The sequence below is a fragment of the Herpailurus yagouaroundi genome, unplaced genomic scaffold (assembly GCF_014898765.1).
Source record: "Herpailurus yagouaroundi ecotype Mexico unplaced genomic scaffold, PumYag 200, whole genome shotgun sequence".
Lineage (NCBI taxonomy): Eukaryota > Metazoa > Chordata > Mammalia > Carnivora > Felidae > Herpailurus > Herpailurus yagouaroundi.
This window is the reverse complement of record NW_024412431.1, coordinates 1401909-1426629: the sequence shown is the minus strand read 5'-3', so window position 1 is coordinate 1426629 and position 24721 is coordinate 1401909. Positions and strand designations below refer to the sequence as shown.

The window sequence follows — 24721 nt, the reverse complement described above, 5'->3', positions numbered from 1 at the left end:
AGTCGGTTAAGCGTCCGACTTCAGCCAGGTCACGATCTCGCGGTCCGGGAGTTCGAGCCCCGCGTCGGGCTCTGGGCTGATGGCTCAGAGCCTGGAGCCTGTTTCCGATTCTGTGTCTCCCTCTCTCTCTGCCCCTCCCCCGTTCATGCTCTGTCTCTCTCTGTCCCCAAAATAAATAAACATTGGAAAAAAAAATTTAAAAAAAAAAAATTTTTTTTTAATTAAAAAAAATAAACAGTTCAGTGAGTTGGCTTCTCAAAAAGCCATTCACAGCCCCCTTTTCCCGGCATTCACTTATCCAGCCTCCCTCGCAACTGACAGTAGCCAGGTGACCCAAGGAGACAAAAGCAGGAATCAGTGTTGGGGGCGAGAGTGTGGGAGGCTCCAGGCAGGTTGTTTTAAGGAGACAGTCAGTTGGCCTGGGCCTTTGTCCTTCCCCCTTTCCTCGTCAGTTCCACAGCCATGAGGCTGGGGGTGAGGCAGCCATCTTGTGACCATGAGGGGCACAAAGATGCACAGAACCTTCCTGTTGGGACAGCCTTCCTCAGACTTCTCGCTCATCAGTCCATCTCTACCTGCACGAAACACAGCTAGTCTGGCTTTCTGTTGTTTTACTGACCTAAATAGAGTCAGCAGACCTGGGGTAGGGGGCGGATCTGAGAGATGAGAAATTGACAGCTGCGACAAGGAGAGGAGTTCCATTTTGTACATGTTGCGTTTGAGGTTTCTGGGGGTCAGTCAGCTAGAGGCGGGCTTGAGGGCAAGCCAGGGCTGGGGGTCTCAGCACAAGCAGAAGATTGCTAGAGAGACGGCCGAGGCTGGGAGCCCGGAACACCAACTCCCAAAGGCAGGTGGAGAAAGGGAGGGAGATAAGGAGGCAGGGAGCGTGTCCCCAAGTAGTAGAATCCTATGGGCCACCGATGAGAATTTCAGCAAGGAAGGAGCAGGTGCAGCCAATGTCAGAGGGGACCAAGAAGTGAGAAGGCACAGGACACAGAAATCACAGGGCCCTGGTCAAGCCTGCATTCCAACTCATAACGAAGCCCAGACAGCACCCTTGGAGGGCACAAAGTTTGAGCTGGACCGCCACTTCCCAAGAGTGACTGTATCACTTTCCTCAGCTGGGTCTCTGGACAAGTTCTGGCACATTCTTTCTTCTCCAGGCTTCTCCGGATACTTTCTCCTAACAGATTCTTTGGGGGCTTGAAAACCCCCTAAGTTATATCCTTATACCTACAGTTAATAATACCGTATCACACACTTAAAAGCTGCCAAGAGAGAAGATGTTAAAAAAGTTCTCATCATAAGAAAGAAAGTTTGTAACTGTATGTGATGGGGGCTGTTAACTAAATTTGTGAAGATCATTTTGCAATAGATAGAATCATCTTATACACCTGAAACTAATATATCAATTATATACCTCAATTATGAAAAAAACTCTTTTTCTTCCCCTTCAGTTTTATTGAGATATAACAGATTTATAACGCTGTTAGTTTCAGGCAGACAACATAATGATTTGATACTTGTAAGTATTATGAAATGATCACATAGTAAGTTCACATCCACCACCTCACAGGCTTTAAACAAAACTGTTTCTTTTAAAAAAAATTTTTTTTCAACGTTTATTTATTTTTGGGACAGAGAGAGACAGAGCATGAACGGGGGAGGGGCAGAGAGAGAGGGAGACACAGAATCGGAAACAGGCTCCAGGCTCTGAGCCGTCAGCCCAGAGCCCGACGCGGGGCTCGAACTCACGGACCGCGAGATCGTGACCTGGCTGAAGTCGGACGCTTAACCGACTGCGCCACCCAGGCGCCTCTAAACAAAACTGTTTCTTATGACGAGAACTTTTTTAAGATTTTCTCTCTCAGCAACTTTCAAATATAGAGTACGGTATTGTTCATTACAGTCACCGTGCAGTACATTACAGCCCCAGGATTTATTTATGTTACAACAGGAAGTTTGTACCTTTAGACCACCTGTCCCCTCACCCCCTTCTCCCCGTCTCTGACGCCCACCAATCTGTCTCTATAAGCTTGGTTTTGTTCTGTTTTGGGAATTCCTTATAGAAGGGAGATCCTATAGCATCTGTCTTCCTCGGACTTATTTCACTTAGCGTAACACCCTCCATCTTGTCGCAAGTGGCAGGATTCTCTTCCTTTTTACGACCGAGAGATATTCCGTTGCATGCATGTGCCACACCTTTATCCCCTCATCCGTCCGTGGGCACGGGTGTTTCCATGTCTTGGCAAAAACCCCTACGTTGTTTTAACTCGTGAACTTCCTGGTGAGCACTGGGGCCACCGACACAGAACCGGGCCACGTACCCGATTTCCAAGGTCTCTCCCCGAATCAGCCGTAACTTCCGGAAAAAGGAAAGTGACACGAGAGCATAGGATCTCCGGATCTTCAGATACCCGGAAATTTCTTCAATGAGTCCGAGGTTGGCCTCCAGCTCAGCTGCCAGGTTGTCTAAGGAAAGGAGAGAATATCCAGTGAGTTTCGACAGAAATATGTTTACCTTCTCATAATTTCCCATAGTGAGGAGTCAACCTACAGGCTGCAAACGACTCCAACATAACCTGCTCAAAATGCATCATCCTTAGAATATGATCCGCAGCCTTTAACTTCAGGGTCTGCAAGTCCCTCTCTAAGTGACCAGTGCTTTTATTGTTTCTCATCTTTTACCTTCTTTGCCCTCCTCCAGACACATAGGCCTCCCCACAAACTAGGCACATTCCTGCCTCAGGACCTTTGCACTGGCTCCCTCCTTTGCCCAGGATATTATTCCCTGCTTGGTTTGCTTCATGCCCAACTCAAAGTATATGCCTCCCGACACCAGAAACTCTTCAAAAAGAACAAACCCCTTTATTCTCTATTTCAGGGGCTGGCAAATGACAGCCCAGGGACCAAATTCAGTCTGTTTTGTAATTAAAGTTCAGTTGGAAAAGAGCCACGCCCCTTTGTCCGCACGTTCTCTGTGGCCTTTTTCAAGTCCACAACAGCAGAGCTGAGTAGTTATGACAGCGACCATCTGGCCTGCAAACCTGAATATATTTATTATAGGGCCCTTTGTAAGAAAAAGTCGCCAATCTCCGCTCCCTTCGTTACCCTGCTTTACTTCCCTTCATAGCAGGGTCCACCCCAAGTGTACATTATGTGTGGATGTGTTTATTTGTAAGATCCATCATGCATGGGTTTTGCTTTGTTCACTGTCAGTATTCAATAAATGTTTCCTGAATAAATAAACAAGGGGGTGCCTTTTTGCCTGTGACAGTATTCCTGAACACAAGGTCCCCAGACTTGCAACAGGGACCGGTTCCTACTCGCTAAAAACGCAGATTCCTGCCTAAGAATGCAAATTTCCAACTCGGAAAATGAGAATCGAAGGGTGGGTGGGGCCAGGGCTGAGCTGTGAATTTCAGGTCTGGAAGCCAACTTCTCGGGGTGGCTCCACTGATGACTGTCTGGGAAGGTGGGTCCCCGCCGGCTGCCGCCCCCACCCCCAGAGCACTCACTGCCCCCTCGAATGTTGATGATTAGGCTTCCGTTGACGACGGTGCAGCCTCGGAGCTCCTGGGCAGATGTCACCGAGTCGATGGTCTTCTCGCCTTCCAGGATGTGGCAGACCTTGGGACAGGGGCCCAGGCAGGGAGTACACATCAGGCTGAAGAAAGAGCGGAGAGAGGGGGCTCAGGACACACAGGACCCCACAAGCGTCGCAGACACCACACTGCACAGGGTCCCAAGTGACTGGACCTATGCTGTCACCCTAAGGCAGGGGGCTTCAACCACAGCACGGCTGACATTTGGGGCTGGGGAATTCTCCGTTGTGCGGGTGGCCCACACCTGGAGGGTGTTAAGCGACATCCCTGGCCCCCAGCAGCACCTGCCCCTCAGCATGACAGCCAAAAATGTCTCCAGACACAGTCCCCTGTGGGGACAGTAAGAATCACAGTCTAACGTGCGGTACATGTCAGTGCTTCATGGTGGTAGGTCCTACGGCACTGCCCTGAAGTCAGGAGACTCACACTTTTACCCCAAAACGATGGGGCCCCTGCCATACCCCAAATCAGTGGGGATCCACACCGCACCCCATGGAGGATCACGTTCTACCCCGCAGAGACAGGACTCCCTGTCTCCCATCACACTGACGGGGGGGGACTTGGGTGTTACCATGGTGATGGGAATTATTCCGAGGTGATGGGAATTATTCCGAGCTGATGGGCCCGTGGGAGGAGGACCCCTCCTGCCGCCCCCAAGAAGAAGGGGTGCTTCCTGTTGTGTGGGTTTGACGAGCCCACATCTAGAACACAACCTCACACGGGATCGTGTGTGATGGGGGCAGCCTTTGCCTCCGTTGCCTGTAGCCCAGGTCATCGAATAGAATACACAGCCCCTGGGAGTCCTTTGGGAACCAGCCCTCCCCTGCGCCCCACCCCTGCAGGGTCTGAGGTCGGTCTAGGCTGGCACAGCCCCCTTAGGTCCAGGCAAGATCCAGGCCGGGCACTACCTTCTATCCCCCAGGGGGTTTTACTGGAACCTCCCAGAAGGAGAAGCTGTCTAAAGTGCTTGGCACATGGAAAACAAGAACCATGCGTCTTTGCTCTGATGGCGACTTTTTATTAGCATCGGTGTTGCCATTGTTCGTAGTCACACACCGGGGCACATTCGTTCTTCGGAGAGACCTCTGTGATGATAGTGCCACAAAGAACACATCCGGTCCGGTCCGGTCCCAGTCCTGGCTTCAGGCGCCCTTGGAATGTCCTGAGAGGTGGGGGCATCTTTGTTATGCTAATGAGGTGGTCCCAAGGTGGCTTTAGGAAGGGGGCTGGTCACCAAAAAGACCAAGGACGGGGTTAGATGTGTGGGTCATTCAGCCACTGAAGATGGGGGTTCAATCACATGGACGGACAGACAAAGATTCAACTGATCGCAGCTGTATGATGAGACCCACCCCCCCCCCCCCCCCGCAGGAAAAATTCTGGACAGCAGCTCAGTGACGTTTCCTGGACAGCAAACGCTGGGAGGGCCGCGTCCCCGATTCCACAGGGCAGAGCTGGGACCGTCCTTGACAACGTGTGCATCTTTAGTAATAACACTGTCCTTGTAAGTGTGAGTAGCGTAAGTGCCTGGCGGTAAGCTTTGACCGTCAAGGCATCCATTTCAAAAGTCATCCCTCTGCCCACGTTCCAAACAACACAGCCAGATAAGGAACTCGGATGCCCCCACTCATGAAGCTCCCTCTGTCAGAAAGCCCTGGGCGACCTAGATAACTGACCTCTCGAGTGACCCCACTTTTCCCTTCCTGCCCTAATTCCTCTTCGTAAGCTTTAAATATACCAACGAGTGAACCCGCAAACCCCCTGGCCGGGACCCCAGGAACGGCGGAGCCCCAGTCCACACTCTCTATCCGTGATCTCACTGTGTGGCCCGCAAGGGTGCCATGTAACCTCCAGGACTTGTGAGTCATCACCCTTGTTCCTCAAAGTTCTCAGATAGTCCTGGGGTGCCTGAGGAGCTCAGTGGGTTGAGCGTCCGACTTCGGCTCAGGTCGTGATCTCGCGGTTCGTGGGTTGGAGCCCGGCGCTGGGCTCTGTGCTGATGGCTCAGAGCCTGGAGCCTGCTTCGGATTCTGTGTCTCCCTCTCTCTGCTCCTCCCCTGCTTGCACACTCTTTCTCTCTCTCTCAAAAATAAATAAACATTAAAAAAAAAAAAGTTCTCAGAGAGTCTTTGCTGAAGTGTGTCCTGTGATCATAATAAGAACCACAAGGGCCGGCCCAGGCCTGGTGGGGACGCGTCTAGAGCTCACCACAGCCTGGGTGAGCCCTGCAGGCATTCCTAACCAAGGGCACTACCCTCGACAGGCTCAGGACTGACAGAACAGTATGGCTTTTTTTTTTTTTTTTTTTTTTTTTTAAATACTGTGACTTGTTGCAGCAGATTATTGAACCTGAATTAGGCTACGTGAGAACCCCCAAGTTCATAGCCAGCCGATCAGAACTATGGGTGGCCTGGGTACCCCAAAAGTGTGGCTGATATCTGGAGCGAGGGCAGTCTCGTGGAGGACGGGGCCCAATGTTCACGCCAGGTGCTCAGTGTCAGAATTGTATCACAGACTCCCAGGTGATATCAGAACAGCTGGGGCATAAATGGAATAGTGACCAAATGTTTGGGCTCTTTTGTTGATTCTGCAAATATTCACAGAGCACCTATTATGTGACAGGTGATACTCTAAGCCAGAGGGCGGCAAACTGCGGCCCGCGGGCCAAATCCAGCAGGCCACCTGTCATGGTAAATAGCATTATGTTGGAGCACAGCCTCACCCAGGGGTCTGTGCATCATCTAAGGCCGTTCTCACGCTATAGGGGCTGAGTTGTGTAGCTGCGAAGAGACCATATGGCCCTCAGAACTGAAAATATTTACTATCTGGCCCCTTGCCAACGCCTGTTCTAAGCTGCAGACGCACAGGAGTGAACAAAACAGATGATCTACTTTGCCTGTGGGAGATTACAAGTGGCCACAGGTTGTTTGCCCGTCCCACCAAGAAACGGTGTCGATTTCCCCATTCACTGAATCTGGGCTTGGCCCTGTGACCTGCTTTGGCCAATGGGACAGGAACAGATGTAATGCAAGCAGAGGCTTGAAAAGTACTTGTACATTGGGGCCAGGCCCTTCTTGGCTACTTGGCTGAGAAACCACGTGGAGAGAGAGGCCCTGACTGCCCATCTAAGGTATGAGAGGCTATCGGATACCATCCGTCATGGCTGGCTCAGCCCAGGCCAGACAATCCACCAGTCAACCCACAAAAATCACTAAAAAACAGAAATGAGTGCTGTTTTACATCACTAAGTGCTAGCCAGTTTGTTACACGGCAGGAGCCAACCGATACACTTGTGAAACATTATAGTCAGGTGGGGTAAAATGAACATATTGGCAATTAAAACATCAATTAGTGGCAAATGCCGTGAAAAGAGTGACAGTTGTGTGATGTGCCCAGGAGTAGTCAGATGCTAATTCAGACAGGGCCGTCAAGTAGGGGAGGGTTCTCAGAGGAAGTGACTTTTAGGCTGGGACCTGGACGAGGAGAAGTGAGCCATGCAAAGATCAAGGGGCAGAGTATTCTAGGGGGAGGGAACAGGGATGCCCCACACCCACTGCACTCTTAATATTCATCCCAAATATTCACTCTCCTCATCCCAGGAAAGAGCACCCAGGTGCTCGCACCATGGACTTCAAAGTGACCATAGATAGTGACGCTTTTTAAGGAATCATGTAGGTTCCCAGACCTCAGTTCTGAAAATACCAAAAACCATTTCCCAGATAAACCACAAAAATGGAAGAATCTATATCTGGCCTTATTTGATATCAAACCACATTAGAAATAAAAGCACTAGGGGCACCTGGGTGGCTCAGTCAGCTGAGCGTCCGACTTCGGCTCAGGCAGTGATCTCGCGGTTCGTGAGTTCGAGCCCCGCGTCGGGCTCCGTGCTGACAGTTCAGAGCCTGGAGACTGATTCTGTGTCTCCCCCTCTCTCTGCCCCTCCCCTGCTCACACTCTGTCTCTCTCTCAAAAAATAAAGATGAAAGAAAGAAAGAGAGAGAGAGAGAGAGAGAAAAGAAAAGAAAAGAAAAGAAAAGAAAAGAAAAGAAAAGAAAGAGAAAGAGAAAGAAAGAAAGAGCTAAAGTCTTTCATAAAATAAAAACTTCAGGGGCGCCTGGGTGGCTCAGTCAGCTGAGCGTCTGACTTTGGCTCAGGTCATGATCTCGCAGTCTGTGAGTTCGAGCCCCGCATCGGGCTCTGTGCTGACAGCTCAGGGCCTGGGACCTGCTTCAGATTCTGTGTCTCCCCCTCTCTCTGCCCCTCCCATGCTCATGCACTGTCTATCTCTCAATAATAAATAAACGTTAAAAATAATAATAATAAAAACTTCAGACGGAAAGCTATTGATTTTTTTTTTTTGAAGCCAACGAAGTAAAATATTGCTATGACAAGTCACAATTGGCATTGTCCCCTCTGCCCTCTTCCCCTCGGTAAAGGACCCAGACATCACAGGGCAGGCTGCCGGTTCCTTGGGGCTTTGGTTCTAGGGGGGGCCACTGGGCCATCAGCAAGCACAACAAAGAAGTCTCGTCTATGTCTCAGGTCTCAGTTACGGTCAGGGAAAAAAAAAAAAACAAAAGACCTTTTATTTAAAGCCAATGTCTCTGAAACAAACATCTCACCGGAAGATGTTAATATCCATGCTGTATTTCAAACATGGGAAAAACACACAAAACAGAAATGAATTAAAAGGACTATGGTCATTTTCCCAACCTGACTGATAAACTGGCCAGGAAAAAAAAAAAAAAAAAACAACCCTGTCTGGTGTGCAAAGTTGATTTATAGAAGCCTATTTTTGGTCAACAAAGCCACTTGATAGGTTCTATCAAAAACAAGTAAAACAAAACATTTTGTACTTGCAGGTTTCACAAACACTCAAAGAGAGGCTCATAAGAACTGAAATAAAGAGTGTTTTCCTTCCCACCCACTCCACCCGGGGAAATAAAATTTCCCACCAGAACACGCTTGCTTGGCTAATTCTCAAGCCTGAAGAGGAAGATTTTTTACGTAAGCAGATCAGCTCAAGGTCCCTGGACGTGCGTCTGTTTCTGATTTGTTTTTTTGTTGTTTTGCGGGGGGCGGCGGGGGGGGGGGTTCCCAACCTCAACACAAAAACCAGGAAACAGATTTTTTAAACTTGGTTATGGCCCTGAGACACTGAAATAGCTCATCTAAAAATCTAACATCATGAACAAAAAGTCTGCAATGTGTATAGGAAATCTGACTCACCTCCGAAAAGAGAAAACCCTATTTCTCACCCAAACAGTAGGAAATGGTTTCATGGCACTGTCCTTCAAAACGTAACAAAGCCCTGGGAACAGTCTAGAACAGAGTCTCTCTCCTCCTTGTGCTCCAGGCTAATCTCAGCATGCCGTCTGGCTCCAGTTGGGGAAAACATAAAAACCTCAGCTCTGTTCTTGGTTGTAACATCTGGGCGGCTACATCATTTGAGACAGTCCTGTCTGTGGGAAGGATTCTAGGGGAAACCAAGGACCTCTGTCTTTATGTCTTCTATTACCAAAGCTAAGCCCAGAAAACCGTTAACAGGGTGGGTAAGAGGGGGTGCCTGGGTGGCTCAGTCAGTTAAGTGTTTGACTCTTCGTTTCAGCTCAGGTCATGATCTCATGGTTCGTGAGTTCCAGTCCCACATCAGGCTCTGCACTGACAGTTCGGATCCTGCTTGGGACTCTCTCTCTCCCTCGCTCTCTGCCCCCGCCCCCCACTCATACTCTGTCTCTCTCTCTCTCTCTCTCTCAAAATGAATAAACTTAAAAAAAAATTTAATGTTCATTTATTTTTGAGAGAGAGAGAGACAGAACCTGAGCAGGGGAGGGGCAGAGAGAGAGGGAGACACAGAATCCAAAGCAGGCTCCAGGCTCTGAGCTGTCAGCACAGAGCCCAACGCAGGGCTCGAACCCACAAACCGTGAGATCATGACCTGAGCCAAAGTCGGACCCTTAACTGACTGATCCACCCAGACACCCCAACTTAAAAAACATTTTTTTTAATTTAAAATTAAAATAAAATTAAAATTAGAAAAAAATTTTAATGGTGGGTAAGACACTGAAAAACGTTTGCTCTCCAGTCCTTTCCAGAAGGATTGTCGATTCCTGTTCCAAAGGCCAGGACCAAAAACAGGAGGCAGAACTGGCATAGATCCAAGCATGTGTGTGTGTGTGTGTGTGTATATGTGTGTGTGTGTGTGTGTGTGTGTGTGTGTGTGTGTGTGTGTGTGTGTATGTGAACCAGTCACCAGCTGCCCCCTCACTCATACCCCGTGAACTCGTGTTTCTCACACAGTGCTAACCGCACGTGGCCTCCCCTCTTCGCCGCCCCCTCCCCGGAACCCGTGCCCAGGACTCACTTGCTGGAATTCATCGTGTACCCCGAGGGGCACTCAGGGATGCACCTGTTGTTGTGAATGACATACTGGTGGCAACCCTGTCTCCGGGAGTTCTTGCATTTATTGTGCAGGTCCCAGCAGAAGCTGAAGTTCACGCAGCGCCAGTCTTGGAAGTGGTAGTAGGGGGGCGGGCAGGTCTCCACGCACCTGCCGTCCAGGTAGAAGTTGCGACAGGCCACGCACTTGGTGGGGTCGTCGGGCTCGGAGCAGTTGCCCAAACACTCGCTGTGGCAGCAGAGGCCGTCGGCCGTGCAGCCGTGCGACTTGCAGATGGTCGGACAAACTGGAGGGAGAGGAAAAACAGCTGGTCAACAGCTTCGCCCGGGTGCCGTGTGTACAGACAGAGAGTCTGGAGGAGGGAGGGGGAAGCCAAACAAAATAACAACAGCGAGAGTCTCAGGTCTACCGTGCTTGCTCGACACCAGTCCCCCAAACCTGCGGAGTGCTCGTAAACACTTAAGACCGCTCCAGGGAGGAAGGCAGAGAGGTTCCCAGCTGCAGCCTCTGCAAATTTCCACGGTGTAAACACCCCCGCCTTGCTCCATTTTAAGGTACGAGAGATACTGTTGCACATGGAACCAGTAAGAGACAGTACTAACTATCAGGGTGCCTGGGTGGCTCAGTCGGTCAAGCATCCGACTCCTGATCTCAGCTCGGGTTACGATCTCACAGGTTTGTGAGTTCCAGCCCCGCGTCGGGCTCCGCGCCGTCAGTGCGGAGCCTGCTTGGGATTCTCTCTCTCTGTCCCCTCCCCCTTCGCAGGCGCGCTCTCTCTCTCGGGATAAAGAAACTTAAAAAACAGATACACACTGTAGCAGAGCCTTAAACAGCGTATCCGCCATAGAGCGGTAACAGCAGCAAATAACCTCAAGGGCACAAGGAACAGAAAAATGTAGTGAGACCATAGGAAGTGGTGAGGATCCATTACCTTTGTTTTTAACGTAATTTGTTAAGTCTGCATCATGCACGTTTTGATCACCGCTTCCTCAATAACCAGGGCACACATCTCCTGAAAACGTGATCATCGGGTTCTGGCCAGCCGGCTCCGGCATGCGGCTTTAAAACCGTCATGTAACCAGATATATCGTTGTGTCCATTTTCTCCACGTTACAAACGGGGAAACCAAGGTACGAGAAGGTGAAGCTAACGGGCCAGCGGTCATTTATCGCTTCAACGGCCATCTGACCACCCCGATCTAGATACCGCAGCCAAGGGGCAAGGTGGCCACAGACCCACCTGCCGGAGCGCGAGGTCTAACGGCGGAGGCAGATTAGTTACCCAAACACACAAATGGGTACCTGCAAAGGTAGAAAGTACTGAGCTCCTGGCTGGAGGTAAGGGGAGGGGGACGTTTCGGTTGCAAATGAAGGAGATAATGAACAGGAAGAAAGGGGAAGGCCCTGCAGATGGGGAGGTCAGAGGCTTGCAAAGATTTTGTGGCTGGGGCAGTTTCTTGTCCCACGCAAGTGAACTTGTCCACCAAAGGCTGGACTCTGCCCTGGCTTCCCACAGTGGCTCATCACCTATCCCTTCTCTCCACACGTCTGGCCACACGTCGCTTCCTAATTACCCCTTGATTTCAGTCCCTCCCTTCCCAGGCTGCCGGCAGATCTGTCCGCGGACAGGCGGCTTCCCTGAGGCTGGACAGAGCCCCCCTCCCCCCCCCCCCCGGCACAGCCTGTTCGGCTCACGCACTCCGTGTGGCCTGAGACAAGGTTTGGACCCTGGGGAGTGCTCCTGACCCCCTCCCCCCAGCCCTCAGACTTGTTGTTGCAGCCACTTCACGGCCCCCGCGGGACCCCAACGACCGCCCTGGGAAACAGAAGTGGCCCCGGAAGCCGCGCTCACACAGGGGCAGCACCGTCGGCTGGAACTTCCTACGAGGACAGTAATGTTCTCAGGCTGCACTGCCCAACACAGTAGCTACCTCTTCCCCGTGGCTGTCGTGTGCGGTTAGTGCAATGAGGAACCGATTTTTTTTTAATCGTGGCAAAGTACACATAGCATAAAACTGACCATCTTAACCATTTTTGTCACGTTTGCTTATTTTTGAGAGAGAGAGAGAGAGAGAGACAGAGAGAGTGCACGCAAGCTGGGGAGAGGCAGAGAGGGAGACGTGGAATCCGAAGCAGGCTCCAGGCTCCAGGCTGTCAGCACAGAGCCCGATGCGGGGCTCGAACTCACGAACCGCGAGATCATGACCTGAGCCGAAGTCAGATGCTTAACGGACTGAGCCACCCAGGTGCCCTGACCATCTTAAAACCATTTTTAAGGGCACGGCTCAGAGGCACCAGGTATATTCACACTGTCATGCAACCACTCCTACCACCTGTCTCCGGAACTTTCTCACCTTCCCCAAACTGAGACTCTGTCCCCATGAAACACTGCCTCCCCACCTCCTTCCCCACCCCCAGCTCCCACCATCTACTCTCGATCTCTGTGCACAGGAATCCTGCAAGTGGAATCACAGGACTGGCTTTTTTGTGACTGGCTTCTTCCACTGCACGTACTGTCTTCAAGACTCATCCATGTTGTAGCAACTGCCAGAATTTCCTTCCTTCTTAAGGGTGAAAAGCATTCTGTTGTGTGTATATACCATTTTCTTGATTCCCTCATCCATCAGTCGGCACTGACTGGGGATGTTTCCACCTGTGGGGCATCGTAAATACTGCTGTTAAGATCACAGCTACCCAAACGTCTCTTCAAGACTCAGCCTTCAATTCTCTTATGTATATACCCAGAAGCAGAGTCGCTGAATCACACGGTAATTGTCTGTAATTTCTTGAGGAATCGCCATACTGGTTTCCACGGCAGCTGCACCATTTCACTGTCCCACCAAGAAGGCACAGGGGTTCCAAGTGCCACTGGGGGGCTAAACCTTTCATTGTTCATTCTCGCTCTTAATTTTACCAGCCACAGTAGCCAATGGGTCGTGCACCGGAACGCACAGGCTTCGAGAAGGAAAGTGAACTCCTCACCAAGGCTGAGAGGTCTAGCCTGCACTGGCCTCTCAGAGTCCGTCCCCCGGGGCCCAGACAGCAGCCACTTGAATCTCCTCTCTTCCCCCACCCAACGCTCCCACCCCCTGCTTCATCCACCCGGCCACCCCTGCTCGGTCCTGCCCGAGGACCTTTGCATCTGCTGTCACAACTGGCTGAAGCACCCTGGCTGTGATCCTCCCGTGACTGACTCCCTCCCATCCTCCCCGCCCCAGGACTCTTGAAAGAAAGACCTTCTCCGACCTTCCCGCTGGAAGTCGCTCCCTCCTGCCCAGCCGTGTGCCAGCACCTTATGTGATGACAGTTTTCTTGTAGTATTTCTCGCTCTCAGAAACGGCCCTGGCCGCTTGCTGACTGCGAGTCCAGAGGCAAGGCTAGAGACAGGCCACGTCTCCACCCGCCACACCGGCTGCCACGACACTCACTCCGACCGAGGCTCGCACCTGCAGTTCAGGAGACACATCTGCGACAAGCCAGAGCGGAGGCAAAAGCGACAGCTTCGGAGCACTTCCAAGCACCCAACTTTTAGCCGCTGGCTCAAGAGGGCATCTAAGACCCGTCCCCTCCCGCAGGTGCCCCACAAATGGTGAAAACTGACACGCAAAAATCGGAGCATCGATGCATGGGTGCATATTCGGATTTTTTGTGTCACGGACCCAAAGAGAACTAAGAAGCTCTAATGGGAGCAAAGTGGGGCGATGGGGGAATGTCTGTGTAGGTTTTTTTTAGGGATTGCATATCACCCATTAGAATCTCACTTAATTCTTTTTTTTTTTTTTTTTTTAATTTATTTTTGGGACAGAGAGAGACAGAGCATGAACGGGGGAGGGGCAGAGAGAGAGGGACACACAGAATCGGAAACAGGCTCTGAGCCATCAGCCCAGAGCCTGACGCGGGGCTCGAGCTCACGGACCGCGAGATCGTGACGTGGCTGAAGTCGGACGCTCAACCGACTGAGCCACCCAGGCGCCCCTCACTTAATTCTAATAAAGCAGGGACACAGGGTAAGTGCTATTATCTGCATTTCTTTTTTTTTTTTTATTGTTTTTTTGTTTATTTTGAAAGTGAGAGAGAGAGCAAGCAGGGGAGGGGCAGAGAGAGGGAGAGAGAGAATCCCAGGCAGGCTCCGTGCTATTGGCACAGAGCCCGATGCGGGACTCGAACTCACAAACTGTGAGATCATGCCCTGAGCTGAAACCAAGAGTCAGACGCTTAACTGACTGAGCCACCCAGGTCCCCCCCTCATTATCTCCATTTCACAGAGGCAAGAAGACAGGCCCTTTTGAGAAGCAGCAGGGCCAAAGTTAAACCTTGATCTTTAGGCTCTGAATCTGATATTCCTGGGTCTAAAGAATCACCATGTGGGAATGCAAACTGGTGCAGCCACTCTGGAAAACAATATGGAGGTTCCTCAAAAAGTTAAAAATAGAACTACCCTACAACCCAGCAATTGCACTACTAGGCGTTTATCCAAGGGACACAGGTGTGCTGTTTCGAAGGGACACAGGCACCCCCATGTTTATAGCAGCACTATCCACAATAGCCAAAGTATGGAAAGAGCCCAAATGGCCATCGATGGATGAATGGATAAAGAAGATGTGGTATATATACACAACGGAGCATTACTCGGCAATCAAAAAGAACGAAATCTTGCCATTTGCAGCAACGTGGATGGAACTAGAGGGTATGTGCTAAGCGAGATAAATCAGAGAAAGACAAACATAATTTCACTCGTATGTGGAACTTAAGAAACAAAACAGATGAGGGGCGCCTGGGTGGCTCAGTCGGTTAAGCGTTAAGCGTCCGACTTCGGCTCAGGGCATGATCTCGCGGTCCGTGAGTTCGAGCCCCGCGTCGGGCTCTGTGCTGACAGCTCAGAGCTTGGAGCCTGTTTCGGATTCTGTGTCTCCCTCTCTCTCTGACCTTCCCCCATTCATGCTCTGTCTCTCTCTGTCTCAAAAATGAATAAACGTTAAAAAAAAAAAAAAAAGAAACAAAACAGACGAACGTCAGAGAAGGGGAGCAAAAATAGGATAAAAAGAGAGAGGGAGACAAACCATAAGAGATTCTTACATACAGAGAACAAACTGCGGGTTGCTGGAGGGGGTGTTGGGTGGGGGGGGATGAGGTAACTGGGGGATGGGCATTAAGGAGGGCGTTTGTTCGGATGAGCACTGGGTGTTATATGTAAGTGATGAATCACGAGATTCTCTTCCTGAAATCATTATTACACTATATGTTAACTAACGTGGATTTAAATTAAAAAATAGAAATAAAGAATCACCACGGCCACCCACAGGGTCCATGCGGCCCAGGGAAGAAGTGACCTACACTCAACTTTGGCAACACAGCACCCACCACCCCACAGGCACACCACAAAGATGTCTTTAAAGCAACCGCCTCAGTTTTCTTGTCTGTAAAATGGGGACAACAATCGCTTAATTTCTCACAACTAAACAAGATGATGTGGAAAAGGCCCAGAATCCTTCGATCCACACATCGGTTTGATACAAATTAGCTACTACGGGTGCTATTATTATGATCGCTATCATCACCAACGACCTGTTTGTAGGAACCCAAGGGCTGAAACTCAAGGGCAGGAAGCAATATAGAAGGCAGACAATAATTATCTCGAACCCACAAAGACCCCACCCTCCGGGAAGGCATATGTGAGAACAGGCAGGAAAGGCTCTATTTCCTGGGCTGGGGCTGTGTCTAAGGGTCAGCCCTTGAGTTCAAAAGAAGCATTAGCAAAGGCCCAACAAAAACTTCCCAAACACATAAGCCTTCCGGCCTAGACAATGCCAAGAAAAAATACTCAACACTTGCGCACAAGGCCGGAGGCGGACGGCTGGGGTTTTCAATTTCACCCTGGAGCCCACCTGAGAAGCAGGTCATTCTCCGGCACAGCTGGCCAGCGTTTTCTGCAAAGCGGCCCCAGAGAAGTCACGCAAGCACGGGCCGGGCTATGCCCAATAAAACTTTATTTACAGAAGCAGGCAAGGGGCTGGATGGCTTACTGGCCTCTGCTCAGGGACACATACCTATGACTGCGTCACTATTTCTGTCAGGGCCTAGGCTCCGGGGAGTCAGACGTCATCTCATAGATGGATACCCAGCAGGGGCGCCTGGGGGGCTCAGTCGGTTGGGCCTCCGACTTCGGCTCAGGTCACGATCTCACGGTTCGTGCATTCGAGCCCTGCGTTGGGCTCTGTGCTGATGGCTCAGAGCCCGGAGCCGGCTTCAGATTCTGTGTCTCCCTCTCTCTCTGGCCCCCCCCCCCCCCGCTCACGCTCTGTCTCTTTCTCTCAAAAATAAAAAAAAATTAAAAATTGTAAAAATAAAAAAAACTTTAAAATTGTAAAAGGTAGGGGCGCCTGGGTGGCGCAGTCGGTTGGGCGTCCGACTTCAGCCAGGTCACGATCTCGCGGTCCGTGAGTTCGAGCCCCGCGTCGGGCTCTGGGCTGATGGCTCGGAGCCTGGAGCCTGTTTCCGATGCTGTGTCTCCCTCTCTCTCTGCCCCTCCCCCGTTCATGCTCTGTCTCTCTCTGTCCCAAAAATAAATAAAGGTTGAAAAAAAAAATAAAAAAAAAAAATTGTAAAAGGTAAATAAATAAAACATCATAGATGGATACGCTGTAAATGACGTTTATCCAACAGAAGACATGAGCTCTCACAGATGACAATGGTGTGGCCCCAGGGGACCTTAAGTGGCCCCGAACCTAAGCGGGCAATCCTATTTCAGTGACCACAAATGCTTTGGCATTGACGTCCTGTGGGCCCCCCTCACTAAAGGGTTACAAGAAATGTGTTTCTGGGTGTTCTTCCCCCTTTTTTTTTTCCTTTTCACATAAAAGTTGTGTTGTTAAACTTTTGAAGGCTGTGCTTTGATAGTGATAAGCCACCTCTGGGTGTCTCCCATTCTGTTTCCGAGTACTTTCATCTTATTTAACAGAAATGCCACTGGGCTGGCCCCTGCCCCCCTCCCCAGGCTGAGTTATGAAAACCACAGGTTGTGCAAGATGGAGGAGGGGGCTGACTTGCTCTCCCCAGGCACTTGGACCTGGTGTAGACACCAGCCGAGCCCCAGCCGTCCCAGCTGCCCAGGCTCAGAGGGCCACCACCCTGGGCTCTTTCTGCCAAAGACAGCCAAAGACGATGGCAGCCTCTTCGAGAAACCGCCAAGCGGTCCGGGGTCTGCCCACTTTCCCGGGACAGGCGCATGCTGTGTAGGGAACATCCACCCAGACCTCCTAGAGACCAGCACCAGTCAGTCCTGTCTTGCAAACACACAAGTTCCTTGTCCAACCGTCTCCCTTTCGCCCCACAAGGTGCCTTGGGTTATTGGCCCTGTGCCCTCCCACTTCTCCCCAAAGGTTCCCCAAACCCCTGGCCTCCAGTTACCCTAGCAAAAGCAGCCACAACCTTCCTGAAACTTTATCTCAGGTGGTTTTTCCGCTATACCCTGTCAGGAAGATTGATAATGGACCTCAAAACAAATCCACAGGGTGAGAAGCCAGCCGTGTCGGAACCCTCTGGCCGGACCCTCTCAAGCGTGCAATGCTCCCCACCAAATGATGCCTCCCGTAGAGAGAGACAACAACCAGAATGTCAACTTACTTAAGAAGAGGTGATCCAAGGACACCTGGGGGGCTTAGTCAGGTTGAGCGTCCGACTTTGGCTCAGGTCATCGTCTTATGGTTCGTGAGTTCAAGCCCTGCACTGGGCTCTGTGCTGACAGCTCAGAGCTTGGAGCCTTCTTCGGATTCTGGGTCTCCCTCTCTCTCTGCCCCTCCCCTGTTCATGCTTACTCGCTCTCTCTCTCTCAAAGAATAAATAAATAAGTAAATGAATGAATAAATAAACGTTTAAAAAAAATTAAATAGAAGAAGAAGAGGAGGAGGAGGAGGAGGAGGAGGAGGAGATTCAAAGCAAAGGAGGCAAGTATAATTTGACCCAGTATTTCCTCTCCCAGGAATCACCCCACAGACCAGAGAGAACGTGTGCACACAAACACCTGGACAAGAAGTCTACACCCTACAGGACATTACCAGTTGGGTTTATAACAGTAAAGGGCTGGAAACAACCTGAAGGTCCATAGCAAGAGCCCACGTGAATACACGTCTGTGGATTGAGGAGTGGAATAGTACGCAACCATAAACAGCGAAGGCAGCTTGATGCATTCCGACATTGGAGTCACTTCCAGGATGGCAATAAGCGACATAAGCAAGGTGCAGAGCAGTGTCTGAAGAACGTAACACATTTGTGGAGAAAGGAAAGGCACAAACACAGCGGGGACGCAAAACAGGACAGCTAGTTTATTAAACCGTCTAGAAGTTTCTCCTCTTCTTTTCTTTTTTAAAGAATTTTAAAGTTTTAGGGGCGCCTGGGTGGCGCAGTCGGTTGGGCGTCCGACTTCGGCCAGGTCACGATCTCGCGGTCCGTGAGTTCGAGCCCCGCGTCGGGCTCTGGGCTGATGGCTCGGAGCCTGGAGCCTGTTTCCGATGCTGTGTCTCCCTCTCTCTCTGCCCCTCCCCCATTCATGCTCTGTCTCTCTCTGTCCCAAAAATAAATAAATGTTGGGAAAAAAAAATTAAAAAAAAAAAAAAAGAATTTTAAGGTTTTAGACTAAAGAGTGATGTATTTAAAGTTTACTTATTTTGAGAAAGAGAGAAAGAGAGAGAACCAGCAGGGGAAGGTAAGAGAGAGGGTGGGGCAGAGGCCCGGAAGCAGGCTCTGTACTGACAGCAGACAGCCCAATGCAGGGCTTGAACTCACAAACCACGAGATCACGACATGAGCCAAAGTTGGACGCGTAACCCACTGAGCCACCCAGGTGCCCCAGTCTGGTAGTTTCTTATAAATACATACTCTTATCCTTACCACACAACCTAGGGGTTTACCCAAGTGAAATAGAAACAAACAAACAACCCATGTTCACACAAAGACCTGTATTCAGGTGTTTATAGTGGCTGCGTTGGTAATCACCCAAAACTGGAAACAACCCAAATAACCCTTGACTGGGGAACGGATAAACATTATACCTCCGCACAATGAACACTACTGAGCAATCAACAAAGAATGAAGTGTTGATGTCTACACCGTGGAGGGATTCCAAATGCACTGTATTGAGGGTAAGAAGCCAGTCTCAGGTGCTATACACGAATGGATTCCTTTCACAGGATATCCAGGGACTGTGGACACATCAGTGGTCACCAGGGGCTGAAACCGAGGAAGCAGTGGAAAGGGGCCCAGGGGAATTTGGGGGGATGAGGAACCATTCCGTATCTTGACTGTGATGGTGGTCAGAATCCGCACAACTTTATACCAAAAAAGAGTGGATTCTGCTGTATATAAATTATACCTTTAAATGGGGGGTGGGAAGGAATGGGGCGCCTGGGTGGCTCAGCTGGTTGAGCATCTGACTCTCGATTTCAGCTCAGGTCATGATCCCAGGGTCACGGGATCGAGCCCTGTGTCAGGCTGTGTGCTGAGCGTGGAACCTGCTTAAGATTCTCTCTCTCTCCCTCTGCCCCTCTCCCACTCTCTCTCTCTCTGTAATAAAAAATTAAATTAAATTAAAAATAAACAGGGAGGGGGAGAGAAAAGGACAAATGGAACATATGTCCCTCTGGGAGGCAGGGAAATGAGCTTGGAGGGTAGATAGTAACATCCTTACCTACCAGCAAATTTGATTTTTTTTTTTCACTGTATGTATGTGTACTACCCTGACATCTATTTGAACACACAGTTTTAAAAAGCCTCTGGTAGACAATTAATAAATGTTATTGACCAATTATATAATTCTATCCTCAATAGTTCCAGCAGAACTATGTAGAGCTGCCAGGTATCGCTGAGAGCTTTTAAGAAGGTTAAGATCGTTTTTGTGTTATTACAAAATCAACAGTCAAAGCGACTAAATAAGAAGTGTGGTCATAGATCTGAAACCGGGCCAGGAAAAAAATAGTATTGATGAGGAGGACAACGCTGGCACAAGAGACGAGGTTTATACACGAGGCTGTGGATTAAAATACTGCCTCAGTGTTGATTTTCTGATTCTTATCATTGTACTGCTGCTGTGTAAGTTTAAGAATTAAGGGTAAAGGGGCAGTATGCCTACAATCCTCCCAAATGGTTTAGGAAAAAGAAAAAAATGTGCATAAGGTTTGTACATAAATACTTTAGAGATAAAATACGGTGAGAAGTAACAACTAACGAATCTGAATACAATCCTTGCATCCCATCTGTAAACTTAAAAGCTACATCAAAACAAAAAGGTTAAAAAAAAAAATCCAAAGTAACCTTTAAACCCTGGAAGAGTGAGAAAGACTAGCGCGCAGCGACAGGCTTAGAAAAATACAGCCACCTTCTTTTTCTTTTTGCCTTTTAAAGTTCAAATCGGTTTGGGTTTTCTTCATTAAGAAGCTATATGGTAAAAAGCAAAAGCAAGCCAAAGGTATGTTTCCATAGCACGACATATGTTAATAACATTTTGTTACATTTCTTTCCAAAGCCTGTAGTTTAAAAAAATTATTTCAAGATTTATTATCCCCGAAATTGCTGCTTTCCAGAAATTTCCAAACGGAACAGTTGCGTCATGGGCCTGCAGACACATTCCCCGCAGGGCCCCGCGGCTCTTTGCAAGTGTGAATTTTACAAACTCTGCAGAGTCATTTACTCGGTTTCGCAGACCTTCTCCCCCACACCCGGCCCGGATCCCCGAGCCCCCCGGGCGCGGGCACACCCCCACCCCGGGAAATCCCTCCCGCCGAAATCCAGAGGATGATCTAACGGTGGGGTGAGGGCCTGGGGCGACCTTCTGACAGCTGGCGGCGGGGGTGGAGGGTGGGGCCGGGGAGGGTCAGCAGACACCCTTTCGAGTCCGTGACCCACGAGAAGCGACGCCGCAAGGACGCGTGTCCTTGAACCAGGGACGCTCCCTTTTCTTTCCCTAACAATGCCGCCCCCACGCGCGCGCGAACCGATTCGCTTTCCAGATGCGTGTGTTATTGACTTGCGAGGCTCTTCGGAGACATACGGCGTCGCACGCAGGCCAGGAAGGGGGTGGGCCTGGGGAAGGGGGGGCGGTGGCTCCCCGTGAAGGCAGCCTCAGGATTGGTCGGTTGCAGGTATCTGCGTGAGTGTAGTTCTTAACGGACAGGCGGTCCAAGGGCGGGCCCCGCCCCCTCAAGCCAGCGGCAGCCGCGCAGTACAAAGCCCGAGGCGCGTTCCGTTCCGTGGAATCCGGGCCGGGCAGTGGCGGCGGCCGCAGCGCCGCCCTCGCGCTCAGCCAATAAACGGGCGTGCTGCCGGAGTTCTGGCCCCGCCCCCGGGCGCGCGGGGCTCGGTCTGCGGACTGGTGCTCGCGGCTGTGACCGCCGCTAGGCGGTCCGCGCCGGGGGCCCCGGGGAGGGTGTGTGTCTTGGGAGGCAGCGGTGGGGGGGGGGGGGTCCTCTCGAGGATGCAGACCCTGCAGGGCGGGCCTGCAAAGAATGGAACTTCGGAAGAAATTAAAGAAAGGATGAAACCGAGTGTGCGGGCGGCCCCAAGCACGACTGCGCGTCTTGGGCTGCGCGCGAGCTGGGCGTGTGCCCGGGAGGAGATCGGGTCACCGCGTGGCACCGCCTGCCTGGGATGGCCGAGGGGCGCCCTGGCCACGTGCCTCCCTCGGGAGGGGCCCAGAGGAGGGCAGCGGTTCTCCAGGGTCACACAGCAAAATGCCCCAAGTCGGAGGCCAGGGGTAGTGGCAAGGGCAGAGCCCACACAACGGGGACTGTGCTCTCTCGGACCCTACCCCCGATATTTCCACCCACCACTCACCCAGAAGACCAAGGACCATACTCATAAGTTACACTTTTAAGAAAATCTACAGGCTATCTTGGGGGTACCCTCTAGCCAGTGTTCCCTGTAGAGTTGAAGACGTCAGACCTGTGTGCTCAATGTGTATTTCCAATTCCAGTAAACCGAGGCAATGAATGGGCGTTATCTCTAACCACACCGGACCAAGAATACACTTTAAAATGTGTATGTATTCCGTTTGCAGAATACAACGTTCAACCCACATCTCCTTTTGAGGCACAGAAAAGGCGCTTTGCTAATGCCAACTCAGCTAGCAGGCAGCAGGATCAAAACTCGAACCCGGGTCTCCCAAGGAGAATGGGACTGGGTGTGGCATCACGGAGTTCTACTGTGGGTTTTATTCACCTGTTCCCCACCCTGGCCCATCCAGACCTGGCCCCTTCTAGGCACTGGTATGCAGAAATGAATGCAGACACGGTTTCTTCTTTCCCAACATGCACAAGAGACAGGTGAGCCCTGTGAAAGGAAGGACCTTGCCTGTCTTATTACTGCATCCCAGAGCAATGCACACAGTAGGTGCACAGTAAAGCTCACGGGGCGGGGGGGGGGGGGGCGAGGGAGAGCAAGTGGGATACTGGCTTTATCCCATCAGGAGAGGTACAGTATGTGCAAATGCATGAATCATCAGAGCTGCCGTTAGGGAACTATAAACAGTTCAGAGTTGATGAAGGGCAAAGTACAGGTGAAGAGGCATGGGAGGTCAGGGCAGATAGGAAGGTTAGGGAGCGGAGAGGCTTGGACTATGCACCTCAGGAGGAGCCAAAGAAGGGCTTCAACCAGAAAAGACACCATCAGATCCATGTGTGGGGCAATTTTCTAGCTCTCTGGTGGACAGCTGAGGAAGGCAAGGGCAGAGGAGACAGGAAGGAAGAGGCTGGCTTCTGAAACCACCAGGGAGGTGGAGCCTTCAGGACTTATCTCCCAGCTGGGTCCCAAGTTTTCACCTTGGGCAGCTGGACACGACTCACAAGACAAATGACAAACAAGGAAGCTGGGTGCTCAGACTTGCCTGGCCTGGGTTTGAGGTGTGGAGTCTAGAACATCAAGGTTTCTGCACTCAATTGATTGTCTTTGTGTTTGCTAAGTCCCTCCTCAGCCCACCCCAGTCTGATCCTAAAAACCACTCTTGCAAAGTGCAAGGACCCCTATTTGTTTGTTGTGGACAATTTTTAAAGTTTTCTTCATTTGTGTATGTAATACATACATGTGTTAGGCAGTTACTGTAAAAGTTAACTTTTTAAAAGTTGTTTCTACCTACTCATGTTTTCTGCTTCTTGGACCAAGGTAAACTTTACAGGCTACTTAGAAATTAACAGTAGTAATGGCACAGCTTATGAGATGCAGGCATTGCTGCTCTTGGGGCAAATTCACAGCCTTCGGTTCTTCCACAGTGTGTGGATCAATCTAAATAAAATAAGCACTTAAAACACTAAGTAAAGTTATTTCAATAATATTTCCAAAAGTATTACCCGACCTAATTTTTAGTGGGTTTTAAATTAAATTTCTATTTTCATTCTTAATTTTATGTACAATATTTGCTCTTCCCCCTCCCCCAATTTTTTTCTTACTTTATAAATTCTTTGGAAAGCAGCACTGTCCTATAAACTTTCTACATTGATAGAAAAGTTCTGTATCTGTGCTGTCCAAATTCACAAGCCACACGTAGCCACTGAGAGCTGGAAATCTGGCTAACGTGACTGAGAAGCAATATTCATGAGTCTAGTTGCTACCTTACTGGGCACTGCAGCTCTGAAAGACCCAGTTCTTGGGTTTGTCCATTCTATTTGTTTCCTAAATCAGTTAGTTCCTGTTAATTTATTATTTCCTTCTTCCCATATAGATTTGTTCTATTATTCATCGTCTCATTTTTGTGATTTCTCTGTGTGATCACTTACAGCCCTGCACTGGTCTCTGTATCCGCTCCACTGCCTTCTATGATTTTTTAAAATGTTTATTTATCTTTGAAAGAGAGAGAGACAGAGTACAAGCAGGGGAGGGGCAGAGAGAGGGAGACACAGAATCCGAAGCATCATCCAGGCTCCAAGCTGTCAGCACAGAGCCCGACGCAGGGCTCGAACCATGAGCCGTGAGATCAGGACCTGAGCCAAAGTCGGACACTTAATCAACTGAGCCACCCATGCATCCCTACTCCACTGCCTTCTAAAGAGTCTATACTTATAGATTGAGATCCTCCCTCACCAAAGAGTTATGTTTTGCTTTTAATTATCACATGGTAGGCATCTGTCTTGCATGCTTGATCAGTTAAGCTTTTAAAAATTAATTTCCACTTACGTTCACTTGCAGCAAGAGATTAGGGCCAGTGCAACGTCTGCTTTTTGGACTAGATTGTGTTGGGGCTCTTTTTTTTTTTTGGAGATTTAACAGATGATTAATTTTTCTAAATATTCCAAGAGCACTTTAAAATGTGTATTATTTGCAGAGTACAAAGTTCAGTCTGTATCGGTTATTACCACAATCTTATTAACCATATTATCCAAATTCCTTGTTGCCTAATCGAGGTTTATCTACATGAGCAAGACTGTATTTGAAGTTCCCCAATGGTTTCTCAATTCTTTTTGTATTTCCTACCATTTACTCTCTAAAGTTTGATACTATGCTGGTGGGCCCTCATTAAGAATTATCCCTGGGATGCCTGGGTGGCTCAGTCGGTTAAGCGTCCGACTTCGGCTCAGGTCATGATCTCACGGTCCGTGAGTTCGAGCCCCGCGTTGGGCTCTGTGCTGACAGCTCAGAGCCTGGAGCCTGTTTCGGATTCTGTGTCTCCCTCTCTCTGACCCTCCCCTATTCATGCTCTGTCTCTCTCTGTCTCAAAAATAAATAAACGTTAAAAAATT

The 24721-nt window shown here is 50.0% G+C and overlaps 1 protein-coding gene across 1 annotated transcript in view; it reads right to left on the bottom strand.

Annotated features, from left to right (window-relative positions):
• Positions 1–24721, bottom strand: part of INSR (insulin receptor) — a 145570-nt gene that overhangs the window by 36342 nt on the left and 84507 nt on the right. Inside the window, exons 6-8 of the mRNA XM_040449633.1 lie at positions 9970–10291; positions 3519–3667; positions 2328–2472 (exon numbers count right to left, since the gene is read on the bottom strand). Of these exons, the coding sequence (XP_040305567.1) occupies positions 2328–2472; positions 3519–3667; positions 9970–10291 (616 nt within the window). The remainder of the gene's footprint in view (positions 1–2327; positions 2473–3518; positions 3668–9969; positions 10292–24721) is intronic.